The following is a 22,131-nucleotide window of genomic DNA, read 5'->3' on the forward strand; positions in this document are numbered from 1 at the left end:
GGGCCTGATTCACAAAGCGGTGATAACTCAGTTATCACACCTAAAAGACTTTAGGCATGATAACCTTTGCACCACACTGGTGAAAAGCCAGTTTAGGCGTGATAAGTTTAGGTGTGATAAGTTTAGGTGTGATAAGTTTAGGCATGCTAAGTTTAGATAAGTGTAGATAGCGTGCAAAGTCCCGCACGCAAAGCAGCGCCATTAAACTCTATGCGAAGTGCACCAGACTTTGCTAGCGCAAAACTTTTGATCAGCTGTGCACTACGGTGCTAACGCAGTTGGTGCTTAAACTTATTACACCTGGGGCTCGATTCACCAAGCGGTGCTAACCCAGTTATCACGCCTAAAGGACTTTAGGCGTGATGACCTCTTCACCACTGAGTTAGCACCGTTTTTGCCTGCACTTCGCGCGAAGTTATCGCGCGCAAAGTTTTGCGCGCGCACCCGCACAGGCGCGCGCGCAAAGTCCCATAGGGTTTAATGGGCGCATCGCGCGAAGTGCGGGGCGCTTCGCGCGCACGCACGCGGGAGCGCGCGCAAAACTTTACGCGCGGAAACTTCGCGCGAAGCCCTTCTTATCATGCCTAAAGTGACTTTAGGCGTGAAGAGGGCCTTTTCACCACGGTGCTAACACTTTGCACCGCTTGGTGAATCGAGCCCCTAAACTTATCATGCCTAAACTTATCACACCTAAACTTATCACACCTAAACTTATCATGCCTAAACTGAGTTTAGGCATGATAAAGGGCTTTTCACCAGCGTGCTAACTGTTAGCACCGCTTTGTGAATCAGGCCCCTAAAGTCTCTAACTGGGTTAGCACCGCTTTGTGAATCGAGCCCTAGGGGCTTGATTCACAAAAGAGTGCTAACTGTTAGCACGGCCGTTTTCGCGCGAATTTTCGCATTGCGCGCGATCGCGAATTTTCGCGTGAAACAATAACGTTTTCGCGCGCAAACGCGAATTTTACCGCAAAATCGATATTGTTTTTTCGCGAAAATTCGCGATTGCGCGCGAAAACGTTATCGTTTAGGGCGAAAATTCGTGATCGCGCGCAATGCAAAAATTCACGCGAAAACGGCTGTGCTAACAGTTAGCACTCTTTTGTGAATCAAGCCCTAGGTGTGATACGTTTAGGCATGATAAGTTTAGGCGTGATACGTTTAGGTGTGATAAGTTTAGGTGTGATACGTTTAGGTGTGATAAGTTTAGGTGTGATAAGTTTTTAGGTGTGATAAGTTTAAGCACCAACTGGGTTAGCACCGCAGTGCACAGCTGATCAAAAGTTTTGCGCTAGCAAAGTCTGGTGCACTTCACATAGGGCTCGATTCACAAAGCGGTGCTAACCCAGTTATCACGCCTAAAAGACTTTAGGCGTGATGACCTTTTCACCACTGAGTTATCACCGATTTTTCCTGCTCTTCGCGCGAAGTTACCGCGCGTAAGCGCGCGTGGGAGCGCGCGCAAAGTCCCATAGGGCTTAATGGGAGCTTCGCGCGAAGCGTCGGCTGTTGCGCGCGCACTTACGCGCGTACGCGCGAACGCGCGTACGCGCGGCAACTTCGCGCGAGTTTCTTCTTATCATGCCTAAAGTGACTTTAGGCGTGATAAGGGCCTTTTCACCATGGTGCTAACACTTTGCACCGCTTTGTGAATCGAGCCCATAGAGTTTAATGGCGCTGCTTTGCGTGCGGGACTTTGTGCGCGATCTAAACTTATCACGCCTAAACTTATCACGCCTAAACTTATCACGCCTAAACTTATCATGCCTAAACTGAGTTTAGGCATGATAAAAATGGTTATCACGCCTAAAGTCTTTAACTGGGTTATCACCGCTTTGTGAATCGAGCCCAATGTCTGCTTCCATGACAGCAGGAAGTAGACACACTGCAGATTTATTGTAGGATTTGCATCAGCTGTAACAAGGAAATGTTTTTCTTTAAAGGTTATTATGCTGTTGCTTATCTTGTAGAGCAGAGAGGAAGTTCTTGAGTTCAGGTCCGCTGTATTAATAAATGAGAATAAAGTTTAGAGTCAGTTAAACAGACTTTCATAGAAAACTACAAATATCTCCATTTCCACAGATCTGCCCTTTTTTTTCAAGCGTAGGCGATTTGTAAGATAGCTCTAAAAGCGCTTGTGCCATGATTAAGGGCAGCACGGTGGCGTAGTGGTTAGCTCTCTCGCCTTGCAGCGCTGGGTCCCTGGTTCGAATCCCAGCCAGGGTACTATCTGCAAAGAGTTTGTATGTTCTCTCCGTGTCTGCGTGGGTTTCCTCCGGGCACTCCGGTTTCCTCCCACATGCCAAAAACATACGGATAAGTTAATCGGCTCCCCCTAAAATTGGCCCTAGACTACAGTACTTACACTACATAATATAGACATATGGCAATGGTAGGGATTAGATTGTGAGCTCCTTTGAGGGACAGTTAGTGACAAGATATATATATATATACACTGTACAGTGCTGCGTAATATGTCAGCGCTATATAAATACTAAATAATAATAATAATAAAAAATTCCCTATGAGAGAGTTCACATCTGAGTGGTTCGTTTCCGATTCGCTCAGAAAAGCTGTACTAATTTTGAGGTAATTTTGCCTCAATGGAAGGTATAGGAAAAACGGAAACGCTCACAAAACTGCTTGGTGCAGCGATTGGGTGAGTGTGTTAAGAATAAATATAGTGTAGTTATGCTTTTCCAGATGAAAGAGTTCAGTTCCTGACTAACGTCCGGAAGTGTAAAAACGCAATCACTGTACAAAACATCTTAGAAAAACTGCAGCGCTCGCCCGAGCGCCAGGAGAAAAAAAATCGCCCACAAAAATTGAAAATTGCTGCGGTCGGGGATTTGGATTTAAGGGCCTTTTTGTACTGCACAGCTGAATCGCAAATTGCTAGTGATTTTTAAATCGATAGGGTTGCTAATTTATGATAGAAATCATGAGGAGTATTTCCCACTCTAGTGATGTGATCTGTAAGTGGACATCGCTTTCTGGGGGATGTGAAGAGGGATAAGGCAATGCAAATGAAAAATCGCAGTCGCTGGCGTTTGTGATGTGCGATTGGTAGTGGAAAAGGGCCCTTAGATGAGAATGAGGCCTAATAGAGGCACAAGCTGTCTTCACAGCCTATGAAAGGGATCCTCCTGAATCACAACGTCTTTCTTGTGCGGAACAATAAAGCTTGTTGAGAGTGGAGAAGAAAGAAGCGGAAGTCTCACAGTAGGAGAGGCGTTTGAGGCCAAAGGGAGATCTCGCAAGAGTTGGATGGTGAGGCTTGGATGGTGTGGTGAGGAGGAGATCTCGGGAGGCTTGCATGCTGTGGTGAGGGGAGATCTCGCGAGAGTTGGATGGTGAGGTGAGGGAGAGATCTCGCGAGAGTTGGATGGTGTGGTGAGTGGAGATCTCGCGAGGCTTGGATGGTGAGGTGAGGGGGAGATCTCGCGAGGCTTGCATGCTGTGGTAAGATCTAGCGAGAGTTGGATGGTGAGGCTTGGATAGTGTGGTGAGGAGGAGATCTCGCGAGGCTTGAATAGTGTGGTGAGGGGGAGATCTCGCGAGGCTTGGATGCTGTGGTGAAGGGGAGATCTCGCGGGAGTTGCGGCGGTGTGAAGGCGCAGAGGAGCCGGAGGAGACGGATGGCGACCGCAGTCATGTTGGTGAGTGAGGAGGCCGGTATTGTGGGCCCGGAGCCCCGCCCACCCCGGTACCGGGAGAGGAGGAATGGGCGGGGCATTGCTCTGGCTGCGTGTATCATTGTGTGTCTGTGTCCATTATTATCATCATACTCCCCCCACATCGTGTGTGTCTATCCCCCCCCCCCCCATCATTATGGGACCTCCTCCCCGTGATATAGCCGCCTCCCCCATCATGGAAGCCCCGCAGGATCTCCCCTCTGCTCGCAGCTGCACCCCCCCCCCCACACACACAGTACAGAAAGAGGCAGGGCCCCCTCCAGCCTCAGCACCCCCACAGCAGGGAGCCTTGTGATTGGCTGCATAGTGGGGGTGGGGTTTACTTCCTCACCATAAGTTATACATACCTGGGGCTTCCTCCAGCCTCATCACTGCCACTACTTCCTCTTCTCCCTCTCCATTTCTCTGCAATTCGCCCTGGAAACCGTGCTCTCCCCGGGCTCTTTGAGGCGGGTGCTCCACCCGGCTAGTTTTGGTGATCACCCGGCTGTCATCAGCTCACCTCAGCCCGGCCGCACGCTCTTCCACTGCGTTCACATCCCCTGGAGCGCTCCCGTGCTGTACTACTGCTCAGGCGCACCTGGCCGGACTGCACTGCCTGGACCAACTGTAGGAATTATCGGGGCAGTTGCAGGTGAGCAGTCAGAAGAGGACGGCGTGGGAGCGATCGGAGGAAGCCCCAGGTATGTATAATTTATAGCAGAGGCTCCGTCTCAGGTTCTCATCAGCTGAATTTCCCTATGAGGTTTCCTGCTGGCTTCCCTGAAGTATCTAATTGCTGCAACCAATAGCTCCAATCCCTCAACCACTTCCCATCTATTGTTGCTTCTACTGAGTAGCTCCATAATCGTAGCTACTTGGAATGTAAATGAGACAGCTGTGGCAGCGGGAGAGGGGGTTTAACGTACCCATGCAGCCTTCTGATCCATTGCACCCTGCGTCGCATTCACATCACTCTGATCAGTGTTCTCCCCAGAATTTTTTTCCAGCCGGGTGGCATGAAATATTAGCCGGGTGGCATGAAAAAGTAGCCGGGTGGGGCAAGTTGAAAATGCAGGGCAACTCTGCTTACAGCATAGGAGGAGGTGAGGAGGTGAGCCGATGACAGCCGGGTGGTCACCAAATCTAGCCGGGTGGAGCACCCAGCTAAAAGAGCCTGGGGAGAACACTGCTGATACTTCCTCCTTCAACCCAGAAAGAGGAAGTGTAGGGGTGTCATGGAGCACGACGGGTGCATCCGATGGTTGCATGGGTAAGTTAACCCCCCTCTCCCGCTGCCACAGCTGTCTCATTTACATTTTAATTCCAAGTAGCTACTCAGTAAAAGCAACACTATTCCCATCACGCCATCATTTATAAACAATGAACAACATTAGCAATGTTGTCAGTGATATGCAAATAACTCCAAGTTGATGCAGGTTTACACACATTTTCTCTACGGATACATGCAGCTTCACAATGGCTGAATCAAGTCCTTTTGAGTTAGGATTCAACCGATCAGTTTTTCAAGCTGCATAAGCTTACATACAAAATTAGCATAATCTTGCATCAACTTTATTATTTATATAGCACCTACATTGTCTGTAGTTCTGTACAAACAAAACATATTTGGAAACATGTTTACACATTGAATCCGGACATCCAGCAATACAGATACAGACATAGCTGATGTGTGCCTGAGACCTCCCCAATACTGGTGTATGTTTATGTGATACATTACTGCAAGACAAGAAACTCTAGGAGGAGGTCCCTAGAGTCAGGGCTGTGGAGTCTGTACAAAAATCATCCGACTTCAACCCCTCAGTTTATCAAACTACCAACTCTGACTCCAGGTATCCAAAATGGTTCCGACTCCACAGCCCTGGGTAGAGTGCAGCAACGAGCCATGGGGCCCCCTCTTGGCATCCAAACCCCATTGTGTGGCAGCTTACCAACAAGACTATGGGGAAGAGACGCTTGGCATCCTGCCTTGGGCTTTATTTCATGCCGAAGCAGCACTGGGGCAGGGAAACATAAAACTGCGCTACTCTGAAGAAGGCGGGTGGGATGCCTCCCCTGTTCCCTATAGTCACAGCACTTAGCTTGAGACTGTTCAATAAATGTTACATCTTAATAAACCAATTGGCCCGTGACTACGAGGTTTAAGATTTTGGCCGCTTATGTGATTGAGTTTGACTCTGATCAGGGCTGTGGAGTCAGTACAAAAATCATCCGACTCCAGCTCCAACGCCTCGGTTTATGAAACCACGACTCTGACTCCAGGTACCCAAAATGGCTCCGACTCCTTAGTCTAACTTTTACAAAGGATATAGATTTGGTTCAAAAATAATCCTCAGTTAATTGAAACCACTGATTCCAGGTATCCAAAATGTCTCCGACTGAAGGTAGTGGGGTGGAGACATTAGTGGGAGAAACCTGACCTTGCCAGCTTACCATCTAGAGGGGAGTGGGGAGGAGCCTATCCTTGCCAGCTTACAATCTAGAGGGGAGTGGGGAGGAGCCTAGAGGGTTTCAACTTGAAATTATTTCTATCACATTCACCATCCCTAATCATCTCCCATCCACCAAAATCTGGCAAACATGGCAGCTTGGCTCAAATTGTCCAGCCTACCGGTCCAGGAAAACTGGAGACCTTGATAGCGGTAGGGTGACGTAATTACATGTGATAGCGGTAGGTTGGCGTATTTATATTTGTTGGCGTTAGGAGTTGATAGAGGGAGAGTTAAGGAACCCATACATCAGGTGACTTGGCGGCCGATCGACCATCTGATTCGATTACTATAATCGAAAATCTGTGCCGCCAAGTGCATGCCCGACCAACAATGCGACCAGTTTCAGGATAAAATTGGTTGCATAAGTCAATCGCGCATGCTGCAAGATGTTGGGCCGACTTGCTCGTTCGGGTGCGCAGTGGTAACGGCGTGAAATTTATGGCCTATTGACAAACGGGACAAAACCCCCGGCGCTGTCCCCCCTTGTCCCCGCAGGCTCCGGGCGCACTCCACTCTCCATACATGCGCACCCTACGTGATTGCCTAATAAGGGGCACACGTATGACAACAGACACACATAGCCACGTTACTAGGCAACCACGTGGCATGCATGTGTATGCAGATCAGAGAACGCCCGGAGCCTACGGGGACAAGCGGAGGTCACGAACAGGTAATGTATAACATACACTGGGCGCTGGGAGGGGGGACACATTAGGGGAAATCACCTGGGTGGCGAGGTGGTCAGAGGCGTCACACAAGGCTGATTCTGGATTGAGTTCAGCATGACCTTGATCGGCCTGTGGTATATGGGCAGCTGATCAGAGAGAGATTTTTCTCTTGGTGGAATCTGCCCATCATCGCCTGATGTATGGCTGGCTTTAGTTTGAAAAGACAGGTGCCCAGTTGTAAATTATTGTCACAATTGTAGGAGGTTTACTAGCGGCTGTAAGACACGCCCACATTTCCCCTCTGCCCTTTGTGCGTATATGCCGACGTACGGCCACCTGGAACCAGCTGCTCCAGCAGATAAGGGATGGTCAGTGACATGCAAATCATATCAAGCTGATGCAAACACATGCAAATTTAGGCTGCGTGAACATGAGCTGGAACTCAATGAGTCTCTTTCCAGCCTGCATACATTTTTTAGAATTCTGCATCATCACAGAATTATCTGCAGCTCATTGACTTCCCTATTTGGAGGAGCTGCACTGTATTATAGGCTGATAGTGTATTATATGTATTATAGATATATAGTCAGATACCACAGGACACCCTCACATGTCTTGTGCAGTCCAGGCCTGGCCACCAGGGGGAGCTACACTATATTATAGGCTGATAGTGTATTATATATATTATAGATATATAGTCAGATACTACAGGACACCTTCACATGTCTTGTGCAGTCCAGGCCTGACCACTGGGGGGAGCTGCACTGTATTATAGGCTGATAGTGTATTATATGTATTATAGATATATAGTCAGATACTACAGGACACCTTCACATGTCTTGTGCAGTCCAGGCCTGGCCACCAGGGGGAGCTGCACTGTATTATAGGCTGATAGTGTATTATATGTATTATAGATATATAGTCAGATACCACAGGGCACCATCACATGTCTTGTGGAGTCCAGGCGTAACCACCAGGGGGTGCTGCACTATATTATAGGCTGATAGTGTATTATATGTATTATAGATATATAGTCAGATACCACAGGGCACCATCACATGTCTTGTGGAGTCCAGGCCTGGCCACCAGGGGGAGCTGCACTATATTATAGGCTGATAGTGTATTATATATATTATAGATATATAGTCAGATACCACAGGACACCTTCACATGTCTTGTGGAGTCCAGGCCTGGCCACCAGGGGGAGCTGCACTATATTATAGGCTGATAGTGTATTATATATATTATAGATATATAGTCAGATACCACAGGACACCTTCACATGTCTTGTGGAGTCCAGGCCTGGCCACCAGGGGGAGCTGCACTATATTATAGGCTGATAGTGTATTATATATATTATAGATATATAGTCAGATACCACAGGACACCTTCACATGTCTTGTGGAGTCCAGGCCTGGCCACCAGGGGGAGCTGCACTATATTATAGGCTGATAGTGTATTATATATATTATAGATATATAGTCAGATACCACAGGACACCTTCACATGTCTTGTGGAGTCCAGGCCTGGCCACCAGGGGGAGCTGCACTATATTATAGGCTGATAGTGTATTATATATATTATAGATATATAGTCAGATACTACAGGACACCTTCACATGTCTTGTGGAGTCCAGGCCTGGCCACCAGGGGGAGCTGCACTGTATTATAGGCTGATAGTGTATTATATGTATTATAGATATATAGTCAGATACTACAGGACACCTTCACATGTCTTGTGGAGTCCAGGCCTGGCCACCAGGGGGAGCTGCACTATATTATAGGCTGATAGTGTATTATATATATTATAGATATATAGTCAGATACTACAGGACACCTTCACATGTCTTGTGGAGTCCAGGCCTGGCCACCAGGGGGAGCTGCACTGTATTATAGGCTGATAGTGTATTATATGTATTATAGATATATAGTCAGATACCACAGGGCACCATCACATGTCTTGTGGAGTCCAGGCGTAACCACCAGGGGGTGCTGCACTATATTATAGGCTGATAGTGTATTATATGTATTATAGATATATAGTCAGATACCACAGGGCACCATCACATGTCTTGTGGAGTCCAGGCCTGGCCACCAGGGGGAGCTGCACTATATTATAGGCTGATAGTGTATTATATGTATTATAGATATATAGTCAGATACTACAGGACACCTTCACATGTCTTGTGGAGTCCAGGCCTGACCACTGGGGGGTGCTGCACTGTATTATAGGCTGATAGTGTATTATATGTATTATAGATATATAGTCAGATACTACAGGACACCTTCACATGTCTTGTGCAGTCCAGGCCTGGCCACCAGGGGGAGCTGCACTATATTATAGGCTGATAGTGTATTATATATATTATAGATATATAGTCAGATACCACAGGGCACCATCACAGGTCTTGTGGAGTCCAGGCTTGACCACCAGGGGGAGCTGCACTGTATTATAGGCTGATAGTGTATTATATGTATTATAGCTTTATAGTCAGATACCACAGGGCACCATCACAGGTCTTGTGGAGTCCAGGCCTGACCACTGGGGGGAGCTGCACTATATTATAGGCTGATAGTGTATTATATGTATTATAGCTTTATAGTCAGATACCACAGGGCACCATCACAGGTCTTGTGGAGTCCAGGCCTGACCACCAGGGGGTGCAGCACTATATTATAGGCTGATAGTGTATTATATGTATTATAGCTTTATAGTCAGATACCATAGGACACCTGTGCAGGTCTTGTGGAGTCCAGGCCTGACCACTGGGGGGAGCTGCACTATAGTATAGGCTGATAGTGTATTATATGTATTATAGCTTTATAGTCAGATACCACAGGGCACCATCACAGGTCTTGTGGAGTCCAGGCGTAACCACCAGGGGGAGCTGCACTATATTATAGGCTGATAGTGTATTATATGTATTATAGCTTTATAGTCAGATACCACAGGGCACCATCACAGGTCTTGTGGAGTCCAGGCGTAACCACCAGGGGGTGCTGCACTATATTATAGGCTGATAGTGTATTATATGTATTATAGCTTTATAGTCAGATACCACAGGGCACCATCACAGGTCTTGTGGAGTCCAGGCCTGACCACCAGGGGGAGCTGCACTATATTATAGGCTGATAGTGTATTATATGTATTATAGCTTTATAGTCAGATACCACAGGGCACCATCACAGGTCTTGTGGAGTCCAGGCCTGACCACTGGGGGGAGCTGCACTATATTATAGGCTGATAGTGTATTATATGTATTATAGCTTTATAGTCAGATACCACAGGGCACCATCACAGGTCTTGTGGAGTCCAGGCGTAACCACCAGGGGGTGCTGCACTATATTATAGGCTGATAGTGTATTATATGTATTATAGCTTTATAGTCAGATACCACAGGGCACCATCACAGGTCTTGTGGAGTCCAGGCCTGACCACCAGGGGGTGCAGCACTATATTATAGGCTGATAGTGTATTATATGTATTATAGCTTTATAGTCAGATACCATAGGACACCTGTGCAGGTCTTGTGGAGTCCAGGCCTGACCACTGGGGGGAGCTGCACTATATTATAGGCTGATAGTGTATTATATGTATTATAGCTTTATAGTCAGATACCACAGGGCACCATCACAGGTCTTGTGGAGTCCAGGCCTGACCACTGGGGGGAGCTGCACTATATTATAGGCTGATAGTGTATTATATGTATTATAGCTTTATAGTCAGATACCACAGGGCACCATCACAGGTCTTGTGGAGTCCAGGCGTAACCACCAGGGGGTGCTGCACTATATTATAGGCTGATAGTGTATTATATGTATTATAGCTTTATAGTCAGATACCACAGGGCACCATCACAGGTCTTGTGGAGTCCAGGCCTGACCACCAGGGGGTGCAGCACTATATTATAGGCTGATAGTGTATTATATGTATTATAGCTTTATAGTCAGATACCATAGGACACCTGTGCAGGTCTTGTGGAGTCCAGGCCTGACCACCAGGGGGTGCAGCACTATATTATAGGCTGATAGTGTATTATATGTATTATAGCTTTATAGTCAGATACCATAGGACACCTGTGCAGGTCTTGTGGAGTCCAGGCCTGACCACTGGGGGGAGCTGCACTATATTATAGGCTGATAGTGTATTATATGTATTATAGCTTTATAGTCAGATACCACAGGGCACCATCACAGGTCTTGTGGAGTCCAGGCCTGACCACTGGGGGGAGCTGCACTATATTATAGGCTGATAGTGTATTATATGTATTATAGCTTTATAGTCAGATACCACAGGGCACCATCACAGGTCTTGTGGAGTCCAGGCGTAACCACCAGGGGGAGCTGCACTATATTATAGGCTGATAGTGTATTATATGTAGCAGTGTCCTCCCCAGGCTCTTTTAGCCGAGTGCTCCACCCGGCTAGTTTTGGTGAGCACCCGGCTGTCATCGGCTCACTTCCTCCTCTGCTGTAATCAGAGTTGTGCAGAAAAGCACCGGCCCTGCATTCTCTGATCTTGCCCCACCCGCCTACTTTTTCATGCCACCCAGCTGGAAAAAAATTCTGGGGAGAACACTGTGTAGTGTAGCTATATAGAGGGGTCTCTTGCTGCTGGGGGTTTATTGCTGCTGGTGGTTTCTTGCTGTGAGTAGCTGCTGTTTTGCATGTGAAGGAGAAGGATAGTGGTGTTTCTTGCTGCTGGGGGTTTCTTCCTGCTGGTGATTTCTTGCTGCTGGTGATTTCTTGCTGTGAGTAGCTGCTGTTTTGCATGTGAAGGGGAGGATAGTGGTGTTTCTTGCTGCTAGGGGTTTCTTGTTGCTGGTGATTTCTTGCGGTGAGTAGCTGCTGTTTTGCATGTGAAAGGGGTGGATAGTGGTTTCTTGCTGCTGGGAGGTTCTTGCGGTGAATAGCTGCTGTTTTGCTTGTGAAGGGGGAGAATAGTGGTGTTTCTTGCTGCTGGTGGTTTCTTGCGGTGAGTAGCTGCTGTTTTGCATGTGAAGGGGGAAGATGGTGGTGTTTCTTGCTGCTAGGGGTTTCTTGTTGCTAATGATTTCTTGCTGCTGGGGGTTTCTTGCTGCTGGGGGTTTCTTGCTGCTGGGGGTTTCTTGCTGCTGGGGGTTTCTTGCTGCTGGGGGTTTCTTGCTGCTGGGGGTTTCTTGCTGCTGGTGATTTCTTGCTGCTGGTGATTTCTTGCTGTGAGTAGCTGCTGTTTTGCATGTGAAGGGGAGGATAGTGGTGTTTCTTGCTGCTAGGGGTTTCTTGTTGCTGGTGATTTCTTGCGGTGAGTAGCTGCTGTTTTGCATGTGAAAGGGGTGGATAGTGGTTTCTTGCTGCTGGGAGGTTCTTGCGGTGAGTAGCTGCTGTTTTGCATGTGAAGGGGAGGATAGTGGTGTTTCTTGCTGCTGGGGTGTTCTTGCTGTGAGTAGCTGCTGTTTAGCATGTGAAGGGGAGGATAGTGGTGTTTCTTGCTCCTGGGGGGTTTCTTGCTGTGAGTACCTGCTGTTTTGCATGTGAAGGGGGAGTATAGAGGGGTCTCTTGCTGCTGGGGGTTTATTGCTGCTGGTGATTTCTTGCTGTGAGTAGCTGCTGTTTTGCATGTGAAGGAGAAGGATAGTGGTGTTTCTTGCTGCTGGGGGTCTCTTGCTGCTGGGGGTCTCTTGCTGCTGGGGGTTTCTTGCTGCTGGTGATTTCTTGCTGCTGGTGATTTCTTGCTGTGAGTAGCTGCTGTTTTGCATGTGAAGGGGAGGATAGTGGTGTTTCTTGCTGCTAGGGGTTTCTTGTTGCTGGTGATTTCTTGCGGTGAGTAGCTGCTGTTTTGCATGTGAAAGGGGTGGATAGTGGTCTCTTGCTGCTGGGGGGGGTTCTTGCTGTGAGTAGCTGCTGTTTAGCATGTGAAGGGGAGGATAGTGGTGTTTCTTGCTGCGGGGGGTTTCTTGCTGTGAGTAGCTGCTGTTTAGCATGTGAAGGGGGAGGATAGTGGTGTTTCTTGCTGCGGGGGGTTTCTTGCTGTGAGTAGCTGCTGTTAAGCATGTGAAGGGGAGGATAGAGGGGTCTCTTGCTGCGGGGGGTTTCTTGCTGTGAGTAGCTGCTGTTTTGCATGTGAAGGGGGAGGATAGTGGTGTTTCATGCTGCTGGGGGTTTCTTGCTGCTTGGCGTTTCTTGCTGTGAGTAGCTGCTGTTTTGCATGTGAAGGGGAGTATATGCGTGTTTCTTGCTGCTGGGGGGTTTCTTGCTGCTGAAGGTTTTCTCACTGTGGGAATGGCCAGTCCCTGCACAGAAATGTCATGTTTCTGCCAGCATGTTTCTCAGTGGTTTGCAATGCTTGCGTGTGGGGCGGTGTGTTGTTTATATTCTGCTCCTGTCCCCAGATAGCTGACAAGAAGCTGGGGAACTGGGTCAGCGTGTGAATGGGAGCACGGCTCCCCCTGCTGGCTGAAACATCTCACATTTGCTACCAAAGAATGAGAGGAAACTGATCCCACCAATAACATTCCAGAAATATCACTGCAGGAAAACAATAAAATATCAACCTGCTAAACAGAATAAAATCTAATACTGGAGCTTCTGCACATGGATCTGGGATTACCATGGGGGGTATTTCATACTGGTAGAATGATTCAGATAATCTGTACTCTATGTAATTCCTTACTCCATAACCTATGTATATCCTTACTCCATAACCTATGTATACATATTAGTAGTGGCTGGATAGTGTACTGGTTAAGGGTTCCGCCTTTGACATGGGAGACCAGGGTTCGAATCCTGGCTAGGTCAAGTACCTATTCAGTAAGGAGTTCAAGGCAAGACTCCCTAACACTGCAGGGTGGCCTCCTGAGCGCGTCCCAGTGGCTGCAGCTCTTGAGCGCTTTGAGTCCGACAGGAGAAAAGCGCTATACAAATGTTCGGATTATATCCACGTATAAGTGTATGTGGGTATAGGTTGTGTGGAAGTGTCACTCTGCTGCTGGGAAACTGTAGAAACAGATAAGGAAGTGCTCCTTGTGTTTATAAACTAGATCCTCCCCTCTATGCTGAAAGCGTTTCACCTTATTACAGAGCTGAAAATGCTGATACTGACTGTTCAGGATTAGAGATCGGAACTGTTCCAGGCGAACTTTACGTGGTTCGCGTTCGCCGGCGAGTCAGTCACAGTCAGCAGGCACATTGTAGCCAATCAGACTACACTCACTCCTGGAGCCCCACCCCCCCTTATAAAAGGCAAGGTCCTTGTGCCGTTTTACTCACTCGTCTGCCTCCAGTAATTAGTTAAAGGGAACCAGAGACGCCGAAATCCTAAAAAGAAAACAAGATTTTATACATACCTGGGGCTTCTTCCAGCCCCATAAGCCTGCATTGCTACCACGCCGCCATCCTCCGCTTCCTGTATCGGCGGTACTGGGTTCCGTCACTTCCGGCGGACGCGGCCAATTGTCCGCATCACAGGGGCTCCCTCCATACCCTTACGCGTGCGGCTGCGCAGTACACAGCTGCACGCGTACGGGTATGCCGGGAGCCCCTGTGATGCCGCCGACTGGCCGAAACTACGGGACCCGGTACCGCCGGATGCAGGAAGCGGAGGAGGGCGGCGTGCGAGCGATCCGTGCGTATGGGGCTGGAGGAAGCCCCAGATATGTATTCTTTCTGGGGCCTCTGGTTCCCTTTAAGGGACAGCTGCTGACAGGCTCTGCTAGGGAGAGTTTAGTTAGGATCTTGTAGATTTGTTCCTAGCGGATTGTTATTCCTTATCCTCCCTCCTTCCGGAGGGAAGAGGGTCTCATCTTCCAGGGAATTGTAGTATTTCAAAAGCTAGCTTACATACCGTGGCTGGGAATTGAACCCAGGCTGGGCTGGGAATTTGAACCCAGGTCTCATGCTACGTACACAAATGCGACAACGATCGTTCGTTGTCAACGACGAACGATCTTTTAATTGACGAACGACCGAAGTAAAGTTAGTTGTAAAAAGTGTGTAACGATCACATCGTTAGAACGAACGTTACACCACGTAAAAGCACTTAATGCGCCTGCGCATAAAATTGTAAAGTTCCTTGGAGAAAAAGTGAAATGCGCATGTCCAGCCTGGTATGAACGATCGTTTCCAACGATGTACCACTTTTGCTAACGATCGTCGGTGGTAAAAATCCGCCAAGACAGAACTTTGTTTTGTAGCGATTTGCCTCGTTCGTCGTTTGCCTTAATAGTCGTTGGTTCGTTTTTTGTAACGATCGTCGTTGGTAAAGATCGGGGAACGATCGTTACAAACGACTATAGTCGCATGTGTGTACGCACCTTTAGTGTGCGGTAGGTAACTCGTTTAACCACTATACCGCCAACAACACTACACGCTGAAGCCAGCCTAGCATGTACCATTATGATCAATCCAAGAGAAAAATTAGCTTGCTTAATCCACGGAATTGTACTATATCAAAAGCCAGCTTACATACCGTGGCTGGGAATTAAACCCAGGTCTCAGTGTGCGGTAGGTAACCCTTTTAGGCCAGAGGCCTTTGTGAGAAGCAGTCTGCCAGTGTCCAGCTGGCTTGTTAGCATGGTATTCGACAAAGATGTAGAACCAATTGGGCTCAGTGTCATTTTGTTTTTAATCCTTATTGTAGTTGGGAGGGGTTATGACACGTACAAGTCCAGCCTTGTGAAATTTGACTGGGGCAGTGCCCCCTTGGACAGAGAGGTTTTGGGGCTAAGGTGCCTCACTATCTCAGGGAGAGCAGTCTAGCCGTGAAGTTTCTCTCCCTGCATGGTTGGTTGTCCTGGACCCTAGCCATATCTCAAGATTCTTGCTTTGGGAAAGAAAGTCATGTGATGTACCTAGTGATTACAGGGATATCTGACTTGCCCAAGGGTCATTAGCATGCAGTTGCTAACATTTGAGCCAGGCAGAGGGGAAAAAAGTTGGTTTAAAATTTTTTTTTTTTATTTGCCATGGAATTTGCATTTGTGACTCTCGGGAACCGTGTGTATGTCACAGAAACCTCTGACTCCTCAGTTTATGAAACCACTCCTACTCCTTAGTCTAACACTTACCAGGGCTGTGTATTTTGTACAAAAATCATCCAACTCCTCAGTTTATGAAACCTCCGACTCCTGGTACCCAAAATTGCTCAGACTCCAGATCCACAGCCCTGGTACATCCGGAAAGTATTCACAGCAGATCACTTTTTCCACATTTTATGTTACAGCCTTATTCCAAAATTGATTTAATGCATTGTTTTCCTCAGAACTCTACACACAACACCCCATAATAACAACGTGGAAAAAAGTTTGCTTGAGGTTTTGGCAAATTTTGTAAAAACGAAAAAACCTGAGGAATCGCATAAGAATTCCCAGACTCTGCTCAATACTTTGTGGATGCACCTTTTGGCAGCAATTACAGCCTCAAGTCTTCCAGAATCTGATGCCACAAGCCTGGCACATGTATCCTTGACCAGTGTCGCCCATTCCTCTTTGCAGCACCTCTCAAGCTCCACCAGGTTGGATGCAAGTGTCGGTGCACGGCCATTGCAAGACCTCTCCAGAGATGTTCAATCAGATTCAAGTCTGGGCTCTGGCTGGACCACTCAAGGACACTCAGAGTTGTCCTGAAGCCACTCCTTTGATATCTTGGCTGTGTGCTTAGGGTTGTTGTCCTGCTGAAAGATGAACCGTCACCCCAGTCTGAGTACAAGAGCTCTCTAGAGCAGGTGTTCATCCAGGATGTCTCTGTACATTGCTGCAGTCATCTTTCCCTTTATCCTGACTAACCTCCCAGTTCCTAACACTGAAAAACATCCCCACAGCATAGGCCTGGTGATGATGCTGCCACCACCATGCTTCACTGTAGGGATGGTATTGCCTGGTGATTATGCTGCCACCACCATGCTTCATTGTAGGGATGGTATTGCCTGGTGATGATGTTGCCACCACCACACTTCACTCTAGGGATGGTATTGCCTGGTGATGATGCTGCCACCACCATGCTTCATTGTAGGGATGGTCTTGGCCTGGTGATGATGCTGCCACCACCATGCTTCACTGTAGGGATGGTATTGGCCTGGTGATGATGCTGCCACCACCATGCTTCACTGTAGGGATGGTCTTTGCCTGGTGATGATGCTGCCACCACCATGCTTCACTGTAGGGATGGTATTGCCTAATGATGATGCTGCCACCACCATGCTTCACTGTAGGGATGGTCTTTGCCTGGTGATGATGCTGCCACCACCATGCTTCACTGTAGGGATGGTCTTGGCCTGGTGATGATGATGCCACCACCACACTTCACTGTAGGGATGGTATTACCTGGTGATGATGCTGCCACCACCATGCTTCACTGTAGGGATGGTCTTTGCCTGGTGATGATGCTGCCACCACCATGCTTCACTGTAGGGATGGTCTTGGCCTGGTGATGATGCTGCCACCACCACACTTCACTGTAGGGATGGTATTGCCTGGTGATGATGCTGCCACCACCATGCTTCACTGTAGGGATGGTATAGGCCTGGTGATGATGCTGCCACCACCATGCTTCACTGTAGGGATGGTCTTGGCCTGGTGATGATGCTGCCATCACCATGCTTCACTGTAGGGAGGGTATTTGCCTGGTGATGATGCTGCCACCACCATGCTTCACTGTAGGGATGGTATAGGCCTGGTGATGATGCTGCCACCACCATGCTTCACTGTAGGGATGGTATTGCCTGGTGATGATGCTGCCACCACCACACTTCACTCTAGGGATGGTATTACCTGGTGATGATGCTGCCACCACCATGCTTCACTGTAGGGATGGTATTGGCCTGGTGATGATGCTGCCACCACCATGCTTCACTGTAGGGATGGTATTGGCCTGGTGATGATGCTGCCACCACCATGCTTCACTGTAGGGATGGTATTGGCCTGGTGATGATGCTGCCACCACCATGCTTCACTGTAGGGATGGTATTGCCTGGTGATGATGCTGCCACCACCACACTTCACTCTAGGGATGGTATTACCTGGTGATGATGCTGCCACCACCATGCTTCACTGTAGGGATGGTATTGGCCTGGTGATGATGCTGCCACCACCATGCTTCACTGTAGGGATGGTCTTGGCCTGGTGATGATGCTGCCACCACCATGCTTCACTGTAGGGATGGTATTGCCTGGTGATGATGCTGCCACCACCATGCTTCACTGTAGGGATGGTCTTGGCCTGGTGATGATGCTGCCACCACCATGCTTCACTGTAGGGATGGTATTGGCCTGGTGATGATGCTGCCACCACCATGCTTCACTGTAGGGATGGTATTGGCCTGGTGATGATGCTGCCACCACCATGCTTCACTGTAGGGATGGTATTGCCTGGTGATGATGCTGCCACCACCATGCTTCACTGTAGGGATGGTATTGCCTGGTGATGATGCTGCCACCACTATGCTTCACTGTAGGGATGGTCTTGGCCTGGTGATGATGCTGCCACCACCATGCTTCACTGTAGGGATGGTCTTGGCTGGTGATGATGCTGCCACCACCATGCTTCACTGTAGGGATGGTATGGCCTGGTGATGATGCTGCCACCACCATGCTTCACTGTAGGGATGGTCTTGGCCTGGTGATGATGCTGCCACCACCATGCTTCACTGTAGGGATGGTCTTGGTCTGGTGATGATGCTGCCACCACCATGCATCATTGTAGGGATGGTATTGCCTGGTGATGATGCTGCCACCACCATGCATCATTGTAGGGATGGTATTGCCTGGTGATGATGCTGCCACCACCATGCTTCACTGTAGGGATGGTATAGGCCTGGTGATGATGCTGCCACCACCATGCTTCACTGTAGGGATGGTATTGGCCTGGTGATGATGCTGCCACCACCATGCTTCACTGTAGGGATGGTATAGGCCTGGAGATGGTGCTGCCACCACCATGCTTCATTGTAGGGATGGTCTTGGCCTGGTGATGATGCTGCCACCACCATGCTTCATTGTAGGGATGGTCTTGGCCTGGTGATGATGCTGCCACCACCATGCTTCACTGTAAGGATAGTCTTGGCCTGGTGATGATGCTGCCACCACCATGCTTCACTGTAGGGATGGTCTTGGCCTGGTGATGCTGCTGCCACCACCACCATGCTTCATTGTAGGGATGGTCTTGGCCTGGTGATGATGCTGCCACCAGCATGCTTCACTGTAGGGATGGTATTGCCTGGTGATGATGCTGCCACCACCATGCTTCACTGTAGGGATGGTCTTGGCCTGGTGATGATGCTGCCACCACCACACTTCACTCTAGGGATGGTCTTGGCCTGGTGATGATGCTGCCACCACCATGCTTCACTGTAGGGATGGTATAGGCCTGGTGATGATGCTGCCACCACCATGCTTCACTGTAGGGATGGTATTGGCCTGGTGATGATGCTGCCACCACCATGCTTCACTGTAGGGATGGTATAGGCCTGGTGATGATGCTGCCACCACCATGCTTCATTGTAGGGATGGTCTTGGCCTGGTGATGATGCTGCCACCACCATGCTTCACTGTAGGGATGGTATAGGCCTGGTGATGATGCTGCCACCACCATGCTTCACTGTAGGGATGGTCTTGGCCTGGTGATGATGCTGCCACCACCATGCTTCATTGTAGGGATGGTCTTGGCCTGGTGATGATGCTGCCACCACCATGCTTCACTGTAGGGATGGTCTTGGCCTGGTGATGATGCTGCCACCACCATGCTTCACTGTAGGGATGGTCTTGGCCTGGTGATGATGCTGCCACCACCATGCTTCACTGTAGGGATGGTCTTGGCCTGGTGATGATGCTGCCACCACCATGCTTCACTGTAGGGATGGTATTGCCTGGTGATGATGCTGCCACCACCATGCTTCACTGTAGGGATGGTATAGGCCTGGTGATGATGCTGCCACCACCATGCTTCACTGTAGGGATGGTCTTGGCCTGGTGATGCTGCCACCACCATGCTTCACTGTAGGGATGGTCTTGGCCTGGTGATGATGCTGCCACCACCATGCTTCACTGTAGGGATGGTCTTGGCCTGGTGATGATGCTGCCACCACCATGCTTCATTGTAGGGATGGTCTTGGCCTGGTGATGATGCTGCCACCACCATGCTTCACTGTAGGGATGGTATTGCCTGGTGATGATGCTGCCACCACCATGCTTCACTGTAGGGATGGTCTTGGCCTGGTGATGATGCTGCCACCACCATTCTTCATTGTAGGGATGGGATTGGCCTGGTGATGATGCTGCCACCACCATGCTTCACTGTAGGGATGGTCTTGGCCTGGTGATGATGCTGCCACCACCATGCTTCACTGTAGGGATGGTCTTGGCCTGGTGATGATGCTGCCACCACCATGCTTCACTGTAGGGATGGTCTTGGCCTGGTGATGATGCTGCCACCACCATGCTTTATTGTAGGGATGGTATTGCCTGGTGATGATGCTGCCACCACCATGCTTCACTGTAGGGATGGTATTGCCTGGTGATGATGCTGCCACCACCATGCTTCACTGTAGAGATGGTATAGGCCTGGTGATGATGCTGCCACCACCATGCTTCACTGTAGGGATGGTATTGGCCTGGTGATGATGCTGCCACCACCATGCTTCACTGTAGGGATGGTATTGCCTGGTGATGATGCTGCCACCACCATGCTTCACTGTAGGGACGGTCTTGGCCTGGTGATGATGCTGCCACCACCATGCTTCACTGTAGGGATGGTATTGCCTGGTGATGATGCTGCCACCACCATGCTTCACTGTAGGGATGGTATTGCCTGGTGATGATGCTGCCACCACCATGCTTCACTGTAGGGATGGTCTTGGCCTGGTGATGATGCTGCCACCACCATGCTTCACTGTAGGGATGGTCTTGGCCTGGTGATGATGCTGCCACCACCATGCTTCACTGTAGGGATGGTCTTGGCCTGGTGATGATGCTGCCACCACCATGCTTTATTGTAGGGATGGTATTGCCTGGTGATGATGATGCCACCACCATGCTTCACTGTAGGGATGGTATTGCCTGGTGATGATGCTGCCACCACCATGCTTCACTGTAGAGATGGTATAGGCCTGGTGATGATGCTGCCACCACCATGCTTCACTGTAGGGATGGTATAGGCCTGGTGATGATGCTGCCACCACCATGCTTCATTGTAGGGATGGTCTTGGCCTGGTGATGATGCTGCCATCACCATGCTTCACTGTAGGGATGGTATAGGCCTGGTGATGATGCTGCCACCACCATGCTTCACTGTAGGGATGGTCTTGGCCTGGTGATGATGCTGCCACCACCATGCTTCACTGTAGGGATGGTCTTGGCCTGGTGATGATGCTGCCACCACCATGCTTCATTGTAGGGATGGTCTTGGCCTGGTGATGATGCTGCCACCACCATGCTTCACTGTAGGGATGGTCTTGGCCTGGTGATGATGCTGCCACCACCATGCTTCACTGTAGGGATGGTCTTGGCCTGGTGATGATGCTGCCACCACCATGCTTCACTGTAGGGATGGTCTTGGCCTGGTGATGATGCTTCCACCACCATGCTTCACTGTAGGGATGGTCTTGGCCTGGTGATGATGCTGCCACCTCCATGCTTCACTGTAGGGATGGTCTTGGCCTGGTGATGATGCTGCCACCACCATGCTTCACTGTAGGGATGGTATTGCCTGGTGATGATGCTGCCACCACCATGCTTCATTGTAGGGATGGTATTGGCCTGGTGATGATGCTGCCACCACCATGCTTCACTGTAGGGATGGTCTTGGCCTGGTGACCACCGGTGCCTAGTTACCTCCAAACATGACGCCTGGCATTCATACCTAAGAGTTCAATCTTTGTCTCATCAGACCAGAGAATTTTGTTTCTCATGGTCCGATAGTCTTTCAGGTTCCTTTTTGGCAAACTCCAGGCTGGCTGCCATGTGCTTCTGTCTGGCCACTCTACTATACAGGCCTGATTGGTGGATTGCTGCAGAGATGGTTGTCCTTCTGGAAGGTTCTCCTCTCTCTACACAGTGGACCTCTGGAGCTCTGACAGTGACAATCGGGTTCCTGGTCACCTTTTTATAAGGCCCTTCTCCCCAATCGCTCAGTTTAGATGGTGGGCCAGCTCTAGGAAGTGCTTTCTGAATTTTTTGTTTATTTTTAATAATTTTGCCAAAACCTCAAGGAAACTTTTTTTCACATTGTCATCATGGGTGTCGTGTGTAGAATTCTGGGGGATAAAGATGAATTTCAACCATTTTGGAATAAGGCTGTAACATAATAAA

At 49.1% G+C, this 22,131-nt stretch overlaps 1 protein-coding gene across 2 annotated transcripts in view; it reads left to right on the forward strand.

Annotated features, from left to right (window-relative positions):
* Positions 1-3,527: 3,527 nt before the first annotated feature.
* PUF60 (poly(U) binding splicing factor 60) overlaps positions 3,528-22,131 on the forward strand; it is an 82,218-nt gene continuing 63,614 nt past the window's right edge. Inside the window, exon 1 of one of the 2 annotated variants that reach the window (XM_068238203.1) lies at positions 3,528-3,659. In XM_068238203.1, the coding sequence (XP_068094304.1) occupies positions 3,639-3,659 (21 nt within the window). In that variant the 5' untranslated portion in view covers positions 3,528-3,638. The remainder of the gene's footprint in view (positions 3,660-22,131) is intronic. The other variant, XM_068238204.1, reaches the window with a different exon arrangement.

Source organism: Hyperolius riggenbachi, chromosome 5, assembly GCF_040937935.1.
Source record: "Hyperolius riggenbachi isolate aHypRig1 chromosome 5, aHypRig1.pri, whole genome shotgun sequence".
NCBI classification, from domain to species: Eukaryota; Metazoa; Chordata; class Amphibia; order Anura; family Hyperoliidae; genus Hyperolius; species Hyperolius riggenbachi.